At 38.3% G+C, this 18735-nt stretch overlaps 1 protein-coding gene across 4 annotated transcripts in view; it reads left to right on the top strand.

Annotated features, from left to right (window-relative positions):
* The window catches only part of ERLIN1 (ER lipid raft associated 1), a 38473-nt gene extending 26561 nt beyond the window's left edge, over positions 1 to 11912 (top strand). For all 4 annotated transcript variants that reach the window (XM_008144177.3, XM_054729041.1, XM_054729042.1 and 1 more), the window contains 3 exons: positions 5794 to 5883; positions 6787 to 6866; positions 9675 to 11912. In XM_008144177.3, coding sequence (XP_008142399.1) covers positions 5794 to 5883; positions 6787 to 6866; positions 9675 to 9899 — 395 coding nt within the window. In that variant the 3' untranslated portion in view covers positions 9900 to 11912. The remainder of the gene's footprint in view (positions 1 to 5793; positions 5884 to 6786; positions 6867 to 9674) is intronic.
* Positions 11913 to 18735: the final 6823 nt, after the last annotated feature.

Raw genomic sequence — 18735 nt, 5'->3', positions numbered from 1 at the left:
TTTAATCCTTTCCTATGTTTATACACTGCAGATATCTTCTCTCAATTTGTGGCTTGTCTTTGAACTTTATGATGTTTTTGACATATATATTTAATTTTCAACTAGTTAGATTCATCAGTTTTTTCCTTTCTGGTTTGTGCTTTTCCCATCTTGTTTAGGAATTCTTTCTTAGCCCCCAAATAATGATTTTATTCTAAAAGTTTTGTAGTTTTGCTTTTCATATTTAGGTCTTGAATCCATTTGGAATTTATTTTAGTGTTTAGTGTGACATAGGAATTCAGGTTTATTTTTTTCAAATGGCAAACCAATTGGCTTCGGACTTAAATAGTTCATTATTTCCTCTACTTGTTTCTAATGTCACATTGGTCATACAACAAGATTCTATACATGGTTTGTTCTGTTGCTTGAGTCTGTATTTTGTTTTAATTTCTTGGTCTAGCTTTCTCCAATATTACCCTGTTTTAAATATTGTAAATTTTATGTTAAGTCTTTCTATCTGGGAGAGCAAGTTTCTCCTTAACTATTTCTCTTAACTGTTCCTAACTATTCCTAAAATTGGCTTGAAAACTATCCGAGGCCCTTTATTCCTCCATATACATTTTAGAACCAGTGCCTCAAGTTCTGTAAAATACAGTATTGGGGTTTTGATTGGAATTGTATTACTTGTATATATCACTTTATAGAGAATTATAATATTTATGATATTGAGTCTTATAAATCTGTTGTATTTCTCCATTTATGAGAAATGTCTTTCAAAAACTGTCATTTTCTTCTTAAAGTTCTTGCATATTCTTTGTTAGAGATTTATTTCTGTATGTTAACTTTTTTGCTATTATAAATATGCTCCTTTTTTGAAGGTACTTTTTCTAACTTTTTTGCTTTTGTATAGGTATGCTGTTGGTTTTTTCACTTAGCAATCTTGTTCAAAATGATATTTCTAATAGTCTTGGAATTCCCATGTAAGCAATCATACTGTCTTCAAATCAGTTCTGTTTTTTCCTTTGTAGTCCCACACTTTTTAGTTCTATCTTACTGCTTTAGGTTATGCCTTATTGAAAAGAAAGATGGTAATGAGCATTCTTGTCTTGTTCCTAACTTTACATAGTCCCAATGATGTTGGCTGTACTTAACTTTTATTGGGTTAGTGAAGTTTCCTTCGGCCTCTTGCTTGCCAAGAGATTTTATCATGAATGGCTGTTAAAACTTTTAGAATTTTTTATGTATCTGTTGAAATGACCATATACTTTTTCTTTTTAAAGCTGTTAACATGGTGAATTATAGTAATAGATTTTCTGTTACTGGATTATTTTGTCTTCCTGGGATAAACCCACTTGGTCATAATGTAGGAGGTTCACCCCAATACATTTCTCTATATGGTTTGCTGGTTATTTCTGTAAAATGTTTTTATTTTAATAAATGAGATCAGCTTATATATTTTTTCCTTCTATTCTTAAATGTCAGGTTTTGTTTTGTTTTTGTATCATGGTTACATTAGCCTCAAAATGAGATGCAGAACATTTCTTCTTTTCTAGAACATTTTGTATAAACTACATATTATCTCTTCTTTGTAGATTTGATGGAACTCACTTGTAAAAGCCATCTTGGTCCAGTGGGGTTTGCACTTGTTTGTGTGTTCGTTTTGTATGCTTGTTTTTTTGTGGTAATACTTAACTTACTGTTTTAATTTCTTTAATGCATATAAGTCTACTCAGATATTTGTCTCTTTTTGAGTTCTGGTAGTTATATTTTTCTAGAAAATTGTCTATTTCATCTGCTATTTCAAATTTGGGGGCATAAATTTGTAGAATTCTTTTTTGATTTTTAAAAACCTCTACCAAATTGGTATGCTGCTCCCTTTTTATTTTTAATATTATTTACTGTGCCTTTTTTTTCTGAATCAATTTTGCCAGAGGTCTGTCTTATTTTACTCATCTTTTCAAAGAACTGGATTTTAATTTGGTTGATTCTATTGTCATTTTAAAAAAAATAATATCACACTTAGTTTTATTATTTCTTTCCTTCTACCTTTTTGAGCTTACTTATTAGTTCTTTTCTAACTTACTGAGTTACTTAATTCTTTAGTTTTCAGTCTTTTCTAATGAAAATATGTAAGATTATATGTTTTCTTCTAAGTTCTGCTTTAGGTATATCTCAAATTTTGAAATGTAGTTTATTACTGGTTTTTAGTTTTAATTTAAAAAAAAACATTTTCATTATGATTTCTTTGCCTGATGAATTATTAAAAGGGTTTTCAGGGGGCTACCTTTTCAGTGTTGATTTCCAATAGTCAGAAAATATCATCTGTTATATGAATTCTTAAGTATTTGTTGAAATTTGCTTTGTGGCCTATCAATACATGGTCCTTTTTTGGTAAATGTTCTGCCTGCTTACAAAGATTGAATGTACATTCTCTATATGCTGGATGCAGGTTTCTCTGTATAACCATTAGGTGAGGCTGGTGTTGTTCACATCTGTATTCTTCCAATTTTTCCCTTCTTGAGCTATCAGTTACTGAGAAAGGTGTGTTAAATCCCACTATGACTATGGATTTGTTAACTTATAATTTTTTTCTTTATGTGTTTTGGGGCTATATCATTAAGAGCATTCAGGTTTAGATTGTTATATCTCCTAGGAAAATTGCACCCATTATGTAGTAACCCTCTTTATCCCAAACATGTTTTTGGCTTAAGGTCTATTTTTTCTGATGATAATATAGCTATACCAGATTTCTTTTGATTAGTTATTTTCTTGTTGTATCTTTTCGCATCCTTTTACTTTCAACTTTTCTATGTCATTATGTTTTAGGTGTGTCTCTTGTAAACAGCATATAGCTGGATTTTGTTATCTTACCCAATGTGAGAATCTGTCTTTTAACTGGTGAGTTTAGTCTTTTTATATTTATTGTGGTTACTGCTATGTTGGGTTTATTTATATTATTTAATTTTGTGCTACTTATCATGCATCTTTTTCTCTGCTTATTTTCCCCCTCTTTTCTGATGGATATTGAATTGATTGGATTTTCTTTATTCTTTTACTTGATTGGAAGTTTTACATTTAGTTTTTAGAATTATAACTAGTCATGACCTGTAAAATGTTAACAAGCATATCTGACTTGACAAAGTCTAAAGTTATTCTATTCTCTTCTTGAATAATACCTTAGAATACTTTAATTCTTATCACTGTCCTCCAATTTTTTATATTACTGTTGTCTAGTATTTTAGTTTCATGTTGTTTTTATTCCCCCATTAAGTATCATCATCGTTGATTCTTACAGTAAATATTTATTTCAATTTTTACATGTATTATGTAATTTTTTCTTCTCCATTGTTTCTGGCAATTCATTTTTTTTTTTCCTGCTAGTTTTTTTCAGTGAAGGCTTAGAGTGGAAACTTGCTCAGTTTTCCTTGGTCTGAAATGCTTTTGTTTCATTCTTGAATGATAATTTAGCCTATAATTCTAAACTCAGTTATTATTCTTTGTTACTTTGGTGATATTCTTTTATTTTTGTTTTGCCTCTTCTCTTTTTACTTTTAAGATTTTTCTCTTTGTCTTTGGGTATTCTCCAGTTTCACTATGATGTGTCCAGGTAGAGAAAAGCTTACTTCTCACTGGGCTGGTAGAAAGAGTTTTTACTAATTAATTTCTTTATTTATTATAGTTTTACTGATTTCAGAGAGGAAGAGAGAGAAACATAGAAACATCAGTGATGAGAGAGAATCAATGAGAGGCGGCTTCCTGCGCGCCCCCTACTTGGGGACCGAGCATGCAACCTGGGCATGTGCCCTGACTGTGAATTGAACCATGACTCCCTGATTCATAGGTTGATGATCAATCACTGAGCCATACTGGTCGGGCAAGATAGAGTTTTTTAGTCTCACTGGAGTTGCAGTTCTGTAGCTGTCTCTGTTGTATACAGGAGTCTCAGTTCCAACATCTCAAGGCCTCATCTTCTGGCCCTGCCTGGGCAATAATCCAAGTTCTTCTCCCTTACTTGTCTAATAACCACCCCTGGGCTGCCACTATATAGACTCTCATCTCTCCCTTTGCTTATGTCTCTTGAGGAGCTCCCATTTTTTTCTTAGAATCTCAGCCCTGGGTTAAAAAACAAATTCTTTCTTAGAATCTCAGTCATGCGTTAAAAAACAAATTTGTTAAATTTTATCTAGCACTTTAAAGCAGTTATTTTCAACCAGTGTGCCAAGGCAGGAACACTGGTGTGCTGTAAGAATTTTTAATACCTGACTAGTCAGGGCACTGACCTCTGTCCCTTAGATTGTCAAATAAAAAAATCACAACAGTGAACACAACAATAGTTGTCTGATACGAATGAATCAGTAGTATACCCTATTTTTGTCAGATTGACAAAAAAATATAGTTTTTGGTGTGCTGCAGAATTTTAGTAATGAGTTTATGTGTGCCATGAGATGAAAAGGTTGAAAGTTGCTCCTTTAAGGTGTTGTTAGCTGAAGGATTTTTCTCATTAGCCTACTCCACCATTTTTCTAGACTAGAAGTTCAGTCATACTCTTCATGGCTTTATCCACACACATCAAAGAGCAGTGTTAAATGGGGCTATGGCAGCAGTTCCCTTATGTTGAAACACCAGTCTCGGGGTTCTAGCTGCAGATGCCAGATCCCCCCACCTTTTATTCAAGCTTTATCTTGAGTTTCTGCTTATCACTAAATTTCTAGCCCAGTTGAATATAGTCTATCTTTGGGGTGGTATGATATAAATTGACTTTATGGCTGATAGGGAAATGTGCCCTGAAGTAGTTGAAAAAGGCTACTGTCTTCTAGAAAGAAAAAAACACTTGGAAATTTTTTTAACATTATGCATTTCCCCTGGGAAGTGCATAAAATGTGTTAAAATATTCACCTTCTTTGTCTGAAAGGAGAATTGAGAACGTTCTTCAAGAAATTCAGTGATTGAAATAAAAGTTTAATTAGAGTCTTTCTCCCTTGATCCTGGATCCTTTGATTGGGCCAGAGGTTTACTAAGAAGGTTTCTCATTTTCCCCACCTGTAACGGCCTGCTGCAGCTAACTTGTTCACTCCCAGCATTGTTTTTACATTCTCAGATGAATTATCCTTCTTTCTCTTTTACCTTCCATGGCAGTCAGAATATTCCTTCTCTGATATTATTTTCATCGTGTTATTTCCTTTATGGCAATTTAACAGTTGATCCTGAGCATATTAAAGCCTAAATTCCTTAGGCTGTCACTCAAGACAGGTATCTTCTAGCCCTCTTTCTATTCTTATTTTTTGTTGTATCTCTTGTCAGCTGACTCTGTATTACCTCTCACTTGCTCATTCGTACCTTCTTTGTTTACACCTTCTGCCTTGTCCACCTAGGTCATGTCCATTATTTTCTTTAAGATTTCTTCTAGAAGGCCTTCCTTGGTGTAACTTACCTTTCTTTCTCCTGCCACATTATATTAATTGTCCTACCTTGCCATGCATTTATGTTGCTCTGTTTTTGTTCTGAGTACTTCAGTGAAGTATCTTTTTCCCACCATTAGCTTGTGGACCATTGCTATTGAATCCCTTGAAGGACTGGAACTATTACCTTTTGTATTCCCCTTCCCACAAAATTAGCTCTGTCAAAATAGAACAGTAAAGTAGGAAATAGACTCCCTTTTTTTCCATCGAGTTGTTTACTATGTGGTTAGATAAACTTAATGAAATGGTCCATAACACCTTATGTAAGTAAACGGTAGACTGTGTGCTGTCGATTCTAAGTACCTGTGGAGCTAGGGAAATGTTTTTGAATGTGTCTTCTTTTGTATGATTATAGAAGCAGAGAAGATTGCACAAGTGGCAAAAATTTGGTTTCAGCAGAAGGTGATGGAGAAAGAAACTGAAAAACGCATTTCTGAAATTGAAGGTACATCAAGAAAAAAAGAGGCTTTGACTATCCTAATCTGCCTCTCTGCCCCAGGGGTTGGGCTCTGTGGTGGGTGGGAAGGCCATAGACAGAATAGTCTGAAGAAAGTGACTGACTTGATATTCTAGATAAATTTTTAAAAAATTGCCATTACATAGCTTAGCTCTTGGTTTGGTTTGTGACTTTGGCTAACTCAACCTTTCCTTTTCCGACTTATTAGCTCCCACTTTGTTCTCAGGCAGTATGATAATTACCCATAATCAGTTGTAAAGAATGTATAAGAGAAACCCCAACACAACCAGTTTCTTTCCTACCTGTCAACGAAAAAAACACACCATAAAAATTAGCTGGGGAAAAAGAAGCCACGGTTTTCACAGAGCTCTCAAACTCCTTGATTTCACAGAGGGATGTTGCTGTTCTTAGCTCATAGTCTTGGAGACCAAATATTCAACCTCTTCTGCTTATATACTGCTGCTTTCTATTGTTTGGATCAAATGCGGGGGTAGGGGAGGGAGAAAATGCAGTAAATAAAGCAGAGCTTTTATGTCTGGATTTTATTATTTCACTTGAAGCTAAGAGTGGGGTGGGTTGTAATGCTTTGGATGATGGGGGTGGAGAAAGAAAGGGCAATTTTAGGTGGAAAATTAAGTGGGCTCAGCTGAGCTGGGAGTTGTTCAACATTGACAAGAGTATTCCCATTTAAGTCCTCAGAAGCTATCTGAGGACTGGGATTTGAAAACTGCTGGAGTTACTGGTATATGCTTTTAAAGTAAAGTAAGTGATCAAAATATCAGGCAGTGGAAAAAGGGACTGTTACCTAAAGTAGAGTCTGAACTTGTTACCCAGCTGAGGAAATAGATCACAAGTTTCCTTTGTTTTAAATACCCTATGTTGTTTTGCTAGATGCTGCTTTCCTGGCCCGAGAGAAGGCAAAAGCAGATGCTGAATATTATGCTGCACATAAATATGCCACGTCAAACAAGGTGACTGGCTCTCTGTGCCACTCTCCTAGTAATACAGTTTGGGGTTTTGGTTTCTCTTGTGGGGGGCTCTAACGTGATAAAGGAGATTTTATCCAGTGTCAAGAAAGGATAGTTACTGTCACACCCTCTAGAATCAGCCAATCACGTAGCAAGATATATTGTACACTTATTAGATAGGGAATTTTGTATAGTTGCGTATAAAAAATGGGGAGCTATGACAAAGGCAAGCAGATATATAAAAATACATGCCATATAGCAAGCATGTCAAACTCGCGGCCCATGAGCCACATGTGACCCACAACGAATATTTTTGCAGCCCAGCTAATATAACGGTATGCAAGAACGTTTTAATAAAAATTTCGTAACTTAATTTTTACAATATCCTGTTATACATAATTATTAATAATGAACTACTACATTCACTCTTGACTGATTACTATAATCGTGTTGCATTCATTTCCCTTACATGCCTTATGCACAGGTGCACCATTTCTCTCCACTAATACTAGCAGTGAATATTTTAACAGCCGATTGCCATGTCATTAGTCTTGTACTGACTTGTTTGGTGTGCGCAACAGGAAATAGTTCGCTTTCAGAAAACAGGAAAAATAGAAATTTGTGTTACGCTTTTTAATTTATGTAGTTATTCAGTGTCTGGTAAGTTAATGTTCAAGAAAAAATATTAATTTTTATTAAAATGTTCTATTATTTTATGTTAATACTCATTTATTTCAGTCCTTTGTATTCAGCATGTTTCTATCGAAATTTATGTTTCTATGAAAATGGAAGCTTTTGTTTTTTGCGGCCCACACAAACTTAAATCTTGTTTATTTGGCCCGTGTTAGCCTTTTGAGTTTGACATGCTTGTCATATGGCCATTCATTTGTACTGCTATATAAGAATTCAGTAATCCAGAAAATTGAGGGGCTTCTGAAATGACAAAAAGAACCAAAGAGTAAAGTTTACTTAGAATTGCTTCCAGAGAAGGTAGGTTTTTTGAGTAAGCTTGTTAAAGCAGTATTTCTCATCAGAGACATTCTTGGCATTTTGGAGTGAGATACTACTTAATTGTTGAAGATCATCTCATGCATTATGGGATATTTTGCACCCCAGGCCCTTGCCTACTAAATGTCAGTAGTGTTTGCCAATTATTTTAATAGTCAACACCCCTCCCCACACACACATGTTTCCAAATGCTACCAATTGAGTATTGCTTGTTTACTGGGCTTTTTAAATGTTCTAGTCATGAGGCATTTTATGTGTAATAACTTGAGAAAGGAGGTTGGGTGATGTATGGGTGACCAATTTTTGTGTAGGGACTAGGGTAAGTTTAGGTCTAGAGACTACAGGCCTAATTAACAGAAATTATTTAATTAAGAGGCAGCTAGAACCCCCATGGCTTTCTGAGAAGGGAAAGAGATGAACAAGGTTTATAAGGTTATTAGTTGTAGAGTAGATTGGACAGAAAGAATGGAGACAGAGTTTGCTAAGGTATAGGATATAGTTTCCAGGATTGTAGTAAAGATTGAAGGTAGAGACAGAGCTTAAACTCTTTTGATTTAGAAAAGAGCAAAATAATCTATATTCAGAAGAAATGATAAGACTTGAAATTCAGTATGAATTTAGAAATACACTTAACATATTGGAGGACACAGCTCTATAGAAACGGAATGGAGTTTGGTCAAGATGAAGGCGAGATGAGAAACTTGAGTTTACAAAACTAACATTTCAAATCTGTCATGGGAGAGGCTGACCAGGCACAAATATCCAGATATCTTGTCGTGAAATCAGCCTATGCCAAAAGGGCAGCAAGTAGTTTTATGTCACTTTGAAAAATGCTATCCACATATTGACCTATAATAATAAGGCTTTAGAAAGTAATTTGTTTATACACGATGAGCAGATTTAATGGCAGAGTTTCAGCAGGGGATATGAGTCAACTGGAAAAGGTGTAGGTCCAGGAGTGGAAGATGTCAGAGGGCTGTGAAGAACAAGATGGGCTTTTGCCTGGAGGACAGGCTGGGACTTGAGATGAGGAGAGAATCACTAGGGAAGGCTCTGAGAGGCTTTGGAGTATATTTTAAGGATCATTGGAAATGAATAAGTTTTAATCAAACCCAGAGAGATTGTGATTGGATATATCTTAGCATCACGATTTAAACAAGACACTGTGACAGGGAGAGAAACCTGATGATTGACAAACATCTGTCCATCACAAACAGATTAAACATCCAGTTTCTGGGTAGCGGCAAGAGGCCAGACCAGGTGATTTCTTGAGATATTTTCTAGTTCTGAAATGAGATCAAGAAAAGCAGAATCAGAGGTGATTTATTATAAGGTTCTGAGCCAAGGCCCTTCCTGTGAAGCTCTGCCACGCCCATCCATTGACCTGTTCATATATCAGGAGAGCCAGCAGAAATTCCAGACTGATCCCAGGTTGATTCAGCTGGATGAAATGAGAAAGTACATATGGAAGTACTTCAGCAGCCACAAGTCACTATGGAAATGTTATCATCATTACTTAGTGAGTTATCATTCATTGTTCCTCAAAATCACCCCCAACCTTTTTTTTTTTTTATTAAAAAATAAACAGATTCTCCTACATTATAACAGCTTGTTGAATGAACTTCAAGTCTGGAATATAGCTATTAATGTGATAGCCACACTTCAGAGTGAGAGAGGGTCATTGCAACAATTCAGATTTGAGTAATGTGATCAGTAGAGCAATAGGGAAATGTGTGTAAGGAAATAGAGGGTGCATATTGCACCAAATGTCCTGATGCCTCTGCTCCTGTTGTCCCCACGCAGCACAAATTGACCCCGGAGTATCTGGAGCTCAGAAGGTACCAGGCCATTGCTTCTAACAGTAAGATCTACTTTGGCAGCAACATTCCGAGCATGTTCGTGGACGCCTCTTGTGCTGTGAAAAATTCAGATGTTAGGACTGGAAGGAAAAGCTCTCCTCTCCTCTCTAAGGATGCTGCTGAACCCTCTGGAGAGAGCCCTGTCCAAAAGAAGGAGAGCATAGGTTGATGCAAGAGGTGGAAATGTTCTCCCATATCAAGATGTGGCCCAAGGGGTTCAGTGGGAATAATGGTTACGCGACTCCCTGTGCTCGTGTGTTCTGCCTCTCCTGTGGTAGTCCTGGCTTATCAGCTGATTCCAGGATAGAGCCAGCTATCTGGCACCCAAATGGTCTTTTCAGCCACAGTTTTATCAAGTATGCTGTGTGTGATCCTTGCTAAACTGGTACTCATGAAAGAAGGAAAGTCTAATGCTAAGATACTGCCTGCACTGGAATGTTAAACACTAAATACATAACAAGCTGTGTTTTCCTAAGCTGAGATCTATTGAATAATGTTTACATTGGTCCCAGGGGAAATATGTGCTCAGCCACTCAAGAGATAGAAGGCCAGAGAGAAGACGGCCAGGATGTGGTAAGTGTAAAGAAGACTCACTACACCTGGGACCCAGGCTCTCTCTAGGGTCTGCAGTGTACATCCATGTGATTAGCATCTAGTCTGCTGAAGTTCCCCAGGAAATGATCTTCCAGTTGAGCAACCATTTACTTGATACAATTTGCACCTTTTTGTTTTCCTACAGTCAAGTTGGTGGCTTGCTGGGACATGCACCTTGCCACTCAACCAGATTCCTTGTAGAGATTCCTAATCACTAGTTTATTGCATTAGTAGGCTCAGAGGTAGAGCTTGGTTTGAAGTTTTGGATGAGATGAAACGTTGGCTTTGAATCAAAGTTCTGGGGACCTGAATTCTCCTCCATTGGGTAATGACTGTGTCACTGCCTCAGGCTGTGTGTGACTAAGGTACTTGGTTTCTTGTCACAGACAACTCCTTATAAGTCACCTCTCAGCTCTGGCTGGCCAAGAGCAAGACAGGGCTTTACCAGAAATAGGAGCAGCATACAATTCCTAGCTATTCACTGCACAGTATTGTATCATAACTGCAGGAAGTTTTTAAACTGGATTTGGGGTACATTCATTTGCCCTAGTACCTCTGCCTAAAGGCTATATTCTAGGCTGCCATGGTTACTAGCACACTAATTCTCCTTCTCAATATTGTGCATCAGGAGCCTACATAGTGTGGAACAAAGAGTAACTTGGTCATTTTTGTCTCCTTCCCTATTGGCCCTGAGATGCTGAAATCAAAGTTGTTCTCCAGCTTCACCTTCCCTAGGAGATTAGGATTCCACTGACTTCCTGGGCAGCCAGTGGATTTAATCTTCCATGAGAGGATGACAGATTAATCTGTGGCTATGAGAGACCTATTTCACCTGGACATTTTTTTCCTTAAAGATTAACTTTCTTAAAATAGTGTGCCCCATAGTTAGGCCTGAGTATGTGCAGCTTGTTAAGACCTTTTGTGTAGACTTTGTTCAAGCCAGACAGAAACGTCCTGGGATCCTTCCAGCAACCTCTCAGCTGACTCTCAGTCTCATGACAGTTGTGAGTTGTGCCAAACACTTTATATGGGAATGGAATCCCAGATTTGAGTGGGTCTTTTCCTTGGGCCTTATCCTATAAAAGCATTTGTAATATGGAGAGAATCATTTTTTCATTTTTGCTCATTAATTGTATGCATTCTCTTTTTGAGTGAATTTTGTGTTCTCTAGCCCTCAAAAGAACTTTTGAACTAAAAATAAACTCTTCACCTGTCATATATTGTTGCTGCAGATAATGATTGTTGTGGGAAACTTGGATCATTGGTTTTTGTGCTTTCATTACTAGAGATGTTTTTTATTCCCATGAGCTAAAAGTTGCTGCCCCAAAGTGATGGATGTGGGTTATCTTACAAGCCACAAGCCCTGGTGGCAGAGTTGAGAAGCAGGGAAATCACATGGTGAAGTTTTAAAGAAAGTACTTCCACTTGAAGTGTGCTTCCCTGTGCTCACTCGAGCACTAGGTCTAGTCCTCCTTCAGGGATGTTCCTTTTGGCAAATGTATACTGTAATCTTGAGTCTAAATTTATATGTGAAATGCTACCTTTTTTAAAAAAAAGAAACTAAATAAAATTATTTTACTATCAGTGATTTGTGTTTTCCATATGTCTCCATTCTTTTCTGTTGTCTTAATATGCTTCCAAGGCTTTCTTGCCCCTTTTCACTAGGTAGCCACTTTATTTAGTAGTTTTACTTAACTATAGAGGCTTTTCTTATACCCCTCCCAGAACTCTGCCTCCCTAGTATGAGAATTTTTAAATAATTTAAAAATATTTTTAATTAAAAATATTTTTAATTACAGTTGACTTATTAATTTCAGCTATATAAAAGCGAGTAGACATTTCTATAACTTATGAAGTGATCGCTAGTACCTGGCATAAGAATTTTGAAAGCACAGTTTCTATTTTTCTTGACTCGTGGAATTTACTAGGTGTACCAGTTAATAATGCGGATTTTTTTCAATAGATGGAGTTACACATAGGTTGATATATATGCAATTTGATATGTATGCTATTTTGTTGAATTGCTCCTTCAGATTACCACTTGTTCCAATCGATAGCACACGCACTTTCTGAGCAGCACTTCAAAACGTACAAAGAAGTGGAAAATTAGGTCTCTGAATGGTCTGCCTCAAAACAAGAAAAGTTCTATTGCGATGGTATCCACAAATTACCTGAAAGATGGGGGAAATGTGTAGCTAGCGATGGACATTACTTTGAATAAAGCACTTTTGATGTTTCTCTTGAAATTATCGTGTTTTCTTTGATTACAAAATCCATATTAACTGGTTAATAATGCGGATTAACTATTAACCGGTTAATAATGCAGATTAACTGTTAACCGGTTAATACGGATTGAAGTGCTGCTCAGAAAGTGCGTGTGCCATCGATCAGATCAAGTGGTAATCTGAAGGAGCAAGGTCTAGTGAATACGGTGGGTGGGTTAATACTTCCCAGGCAAGATCTTTTAATGTGTCTTTAACTGGTTTTGAAGTGTGTGATGGTGTGTCGTCATGAAGCAAAATTACTTTGCCCTGTCTTCTGGCCCATTCTGGTCGTTTTACGATCAAAGTGTGGTTCAAATGGATTATTTGTTGTCAGTAGTGATCAGTATTAACAGTTTCACCTGGTTTTAGAAGCTCATAATACACCACATCTTCCTGATCCCACCAAACCCGCAGAGCATTGTCTTCTTTCTGAAGCGATTTGGCCTTGCAGTCGATGTTGATGGTTGACCTGGATCAACCCATGATTTTGTGCGTTTGAGATTCTCAAAATAAATCCACTTTTCATCGCCAGTCACAACTTGATGCAAAAAAGACTTTCTTTCATGCCCTTGAAGCAACATTTTACTGATGACTTTTCAGTTTTCCATTTGTCTTTCGTTCAGTTGATGTGGCACCCATTTTCCTTCCTTTAAAATCTTTCCCATTGCTTGTAAACGATCGGCAGTTGTTTGCTGAGCAACGTTTAATCCTTCTGCAAGTTGTTTTTGAGTTTGACATGCATCTTCATCCAATAATGATTGTAATTGTTGGTCTTCAAACTTTTTCAGTTGACCTGGATGTTCTTTGTCTTTCACATAGAAATCATCCCTTTTAAAGCGTTTAAACCAGCGTTCACAAGTATCTTGAGATGGAGCATGTTCACCATAAGCTTCCTGAAGTATATGATAACTTTCAGCAGCACTTTTCTTCAAAATAATGAATTAAAACTTCCTGCAAATGCTCTTTTTTTGGCATAAAATTTGACATTTTTAAGCATAAAAATATCTATGATGTTAACACCTTCAGAAAATTTGACATATGAAGTTTTGAAGCTTGCTGTCAATACAACATATGTGTAACCCCATCAAATCACATATATATCAACATATGTGTAACTCCATCTGTTGAAAAAAATCCGCATTATTAACCGGTACACCTAGTAAGGATGTTCTCATTCATTGTGGGATGCAGCCAGCTACAGAGGGGGGAAGGGGAAGGAAGGAGTGTGCCCTGCAGAGGCTACCTGAGAGCTGGAGGAAGGGAGAAGGCACTTACCCCAAAGCAGAGGAAGGACAAGTTATCCTACATAATAAAAGGCTAATAGGCAAATGACCGAATGGTGGAATGACCGGTCACTGTGATGTGCGCTGACCACCAGGGGGCAGGCAACGCAGGAGCTGCCCCCTGGTGGTCAGTGCACTCACACTGGGGGAGCACCGCTCAGCCAGAAGCCAGGCTCACGGCTGGCGAGCACAGCGGCAGTGGTGGGAGCCTCTCCCGCCTCTGTGGCAATGCTAAGGATGTCCGACTGACGGCTTCTGTCAGTCGGACATCCCCCACAAGGCTCCTCGACTGCGAGAGGGCACAGGCCAGGCTGAGGGACCCCCTCCTCAAGTGCATGAATTTCGTGCACCAGGCCTCTAGTATACATTATAACTGGCAATGATGTGGTCTAACTAACTTCACTAATTCAGATGTTAGCCCAGGAACCAGGTTGGACCTGCCCTTCCCATGCTCTCGACATTCCCTTCTCGGGACAATTTCATAGTAATGTTGGGACAGCAGGGCTTGGTAATTGGGAGTTTTGAGGACAGCAGCACTTTACTCGGTTTCCTGTAGGATCCAACCCCATAGTATCCTACATCTGCTACTGCAGACCAGGGAAATTTAATTTGAACCAATTATCCTATAGGTGTTTGGTAGGTATTAAAATTAAGTCGGACTTTTCTTTTTACTGTGGGGAAGGAATTTGACTTCTAATTGCTTTAGAATTAAGTCTCAAATGTGTGTATACAAGGCTTTTTGTTATTTTGCCCCCACTGACCTGCTTGCCCAGATCCTTGATTATACCTTCTCTCAGTCTCTGCATATATTGTTCCATCTGCCCAGCTTACTTTTTCTTCCCCAAAGCTCCAACTTGCCTTTGCTAACTCCTAATGGTGTCTTCACTTCTTCAAACAGGTCACCCTGCATGCTTGCCCAGATCAGTACCCCACATTTCCCCCTTTGTAACATTTCACGTGCCTCACGTTACCTGCTTAATGTCTTTCCCACAAATAATTCAGCTCTCCAGGTGCAGGGACTGTGACCCTGGTCTCCCCTGGGGTAGTAGTATTGCTCATACCTAACATAATACCTGGCCCATATGAGTTATTCCTTTGTGTTGCATGAAAGAACAAAAGGATGAATGTGAAATGCAGGTTAAGTGACTAGTGGGGAAAAGGACATAGAAGTTAGGTTAGAGTGTCCATGTCAGGACTTACTGTGAACAATGAGCAGTTACCTAACATCTCTGAACCTGTTGACCCATCCTTGCAGCGCTCGCTCTTCAGTGGGTTCAGCAAGACAAGTTTATGCACCTAGTATAGTGGTAATGGTTGGGTGAGTTAGTTCACCCACTCTATGGGAACCAGCATGTGTTTCTGTCTCTGAGTAGACTTTAAGTTTCTGCAGTGGAGAGAGCACAGGACCTGATATATATGAATGCATCATAAAAGACTTTGAATTATGTCTTCAGCAGCAGTGAGGTAAGCTAGCTAGATTTTAACCTTTTGCACTCGGATGTCGAGTGTAACTCGACACGGTTAGCATTAGAATAAAGGAATCGAGAAAAAAGCAAGCGAGTGCAAAGGGTTAAACCTTGACCACAGCCCTCCAGTAAGATCTCAACAAGCTGGCCCAGCCTCTCAGCTTTCTCCTGGTCTCTGGTCTTTGAATAAGCATTTAGAACTACAGTTGGCCCTTGAGCAACCCTGCAAGTCAAAATTCTGCATATAATTTTTTACTCTTCCCAAAAGCCTTACAGGTAACAGTTGGTGAACATATTTGTATGTTAATATGTATTACATATTACTACAATAAGGTAAGGTAGAGAAAAGAAAATGTTATTAAGGAAATTGTAAGGGCCCTAGCCGGTTTGGCTCAGTGGGTAGAGCATCGGCCTGTGGACTGAAGGTTCCTGGTTCGATTCCGGTCAAGGGCACATGCCAAGGTTGCAGGCTCAATCCCCAGTAGGGGAAGTGCAGGAGGCAGCCGATAAATGACTCTCATTATTGAGGTTTCTCTCTCTCTCCCTATCCTTTCCTCTCTGAAATCAATAAAAATATTTTTAAAAGAAAATCATAAGGAAAATACAGTTAGAGTACTTATTGAAAAAAAAATCCATGTGCAAGTGGACCCGTGCAACTCAAACCCATGCTGTTCAGGGGTCCGCTGTAGATCCTGTTAATTCATTGTTCACACAGAATGACATTTCACTTGTTTTCCTTACCATGTCTCTTTGGAATTCGTACCTTTCTTTTTTCCTATTTATTCATTTTTCTACTTCCCATCGCCTATAAACTGAATGTGTCTCCCTGAAGCGTATATGTTGAAGCCCTCATCCCCAGGGTGATGGTATTTGGAGGGGCGGCTTTTGGGAGGTGAACAGGTCATGAGGGTGGAGCCCTCGTAAATGGAATTGGTTCCCTTATAAGAAGACACACAAGGGAGATGTCTGTCTCTTGGCAATGTGAGGACACAGCAGGAAGAGGGCTCTTGCCAGACACCAAGTCTCTGGCGCCTTGATCTTGGCTTCCCAGCCTCCAGAACTAAGAGAAATATGTTGTTTAGGACACCCAGTTTATGGTATTTTTACAACAGCCTGAGCAGACTAAGACACCATCTACTTCCATTTTTTTAAAAATATTTTTATTTATTTCATAGAGGAAGGGAGAGGGAGAGAGAGACAGAAACATCAACGATGAGAGAATCATTGATCGGCTGCATCCTGCACGCCCCACACTGGGGACCAAGCCCACAACCTGGGCATGTGCCCCTGACTGGAATCGAACCCGGGACCCTTCAGTCCACAGGCTGACACTCTATCCACTGAGCCAAACCAGCTAGGGCTACTTCCATTTTTTATCTTCAATTTTTTTCTTTCCTTTCTTTCTTCCTATAAGTAATTATTGGGCATCTAGAATGTGCTAGTTGCCAAGGCAACAATAAGACTTCTAGCCTTGTGTGGGTGGAGGGTAGGGGTTTGGCAAGCAAATAAAAGGCACTTACAGTGTGGTAAATAACACTGCAGAGTGGACACTGGATGCAAGGGCCACAAATGAGGGTCAGACCAGCCTAGTGGTTTCTAGGAGGCAATGTCAGATTTTAGCCAAAATTTTAAGGATGGGCAAGAGGTAGCCAGCCAGCTAAAGAGAGACGGTCATGGTGTAATGTGTTCCAGGCAGTGGGAGCACCAGATGGTATTTTAAAATGCAATTCACTGTGTCCCCTTGCCTCAACAGTGCCATGCCTGCACTTCACGTGTGTTTCACTGCAGGGATCCTCCGCACTATGGAAGCGGCAGGCATTCTGCACATATATTCAACTCAGATATGCACAAAACCGTCTCCAGGAACAACCCTGAGCCAGTGGGAGACAGGAGCCCAAGTGGTCAGGGAGGAGGTGACCTTTAAACCCTTTCCAATGGAGACAATACCCTTCTGACACAATACGAGAAACAATGTGAATATCAAATATAATTCGACCAATGTTTGAGTGCCTGGTATGTGTCAGGAAACCCAAACCGTGTGAAGTATTGGACCAACAGTGAACAAACTAGGGAATAAGACAGATACCATCTCTGCTCCAAGAGTGAACAGTAATGTCAGCTATGGACTTAGCTGTTGGTTCATGGGTTGTAACAAATAACCACTCTGGTGCAGGATTTTGATGGTGGGGGTTGGGATATATGGGAACTCTGTATCTTCCACTCAGTTTTGCTGTGGATCTAAAACTATTCTAAAAACATAAAGTGTTAATAATAAAAGAAACAGTTTATTTTTTAATAAGTCCTTTCAAGATTGTTAAGCAAGGGAATGATATGTCTACGTTGTTTTAAATCTGTCCTTTCCCAACATGTTTCCAACATCTCACTGTATTTCTTCACCTGCTTTCAACATCCAAAGCGACATTAAAGTCCTAACTGTGTAAGCATTTCCAAGTCAATAATTTACCTCACTGTGAAATGTCTGCAGATGAATATCTGGAAACAACTTAGCAAAAGTATCAGTGGACAGGTTCCACAGAAGGTGCTGGAAGGAATACAGAAACGTATCAGGGGCCCTTAAACTAATTACCTTTGCCTGAGTTCTTCTTCCTGTTTAAACGCATCAGGGGCTGTGCTCCATACCAGCTCACAAGCCCCAAAGCTAATGGATCCACTAATGCAGGCTAATAAGCAATTTTGTTCAACAGAAATAGTCTGTTATGAGAAATACAGAGATGGCTCTGAAATAAGTGGAACACAATAAAGTTTAAAAAACCATTTAATGAATTTTTGTGCTTAGTACATATTTAATGTTTGTAATAATAAGTAATAGAAAACCACAGTAGACTTCTTAGATTTTAGAAAAAGATTTATTATAGTAAAAATTCCCCATAAAATAATGTATAAACATTATTGTTAATAGTAAGATTTACCTCAAAGAATAAATCAATAAGAGGATTAATTATCTTAAATGTAAATACAAATGAGATAACATTTTTCAAAAACCACCTTAGTGAATGTTTTTTTTCTTTATTGTGATAAAATATACATGAAATTTACAATTTTAACAGTTTTAAGATGTACATTTCAGTGGTATTAAGAGCATTCACAATTTTTAAAATATATTTTTATTGATTTCAGAGAGGAAGGAAGAGGGAGAGAGAGATAGAAACATCAATGATGAGAGAGAATAATTGATTGGCTGCCTCCTGCATGCCACACTGGGGATCAAGCCCGAAACCCAGGCATGTGCCCTTGACCAGAATCAAACCCGGGACCCTTCAGCCCACAGGCTGATGCTCTATCCACTGAGCCAAACCTGCTAGGGCCATTCACAATTTTTTTTTAACCTTTATTATTTTTTTTTAAATGTATTGATTTTAGAGAGAAAGGGAGATCGA

The sequence above is a fragment of the Eptesicus fuscus genome, chromosome 17 (assembly GCF_027574615.1).
Source record: "Eptesicus fuscus isolate TK198812 chromosome 17, DD_ASM_mEF_20220401, whole genome shotgun sequence".
NCBI classification, from domain to species: domain Eukaryota; kingdom Metazoa; phylum Chordata; class Mammalia; order Chiroptera; family Vespertilionidae; genus Eptesicus; species Eptesicus fuscus.
Note: the sequence above shows the minus strand (reverse complement) of the source record. Positions and strands in the feature narration are given on the sequence as shown.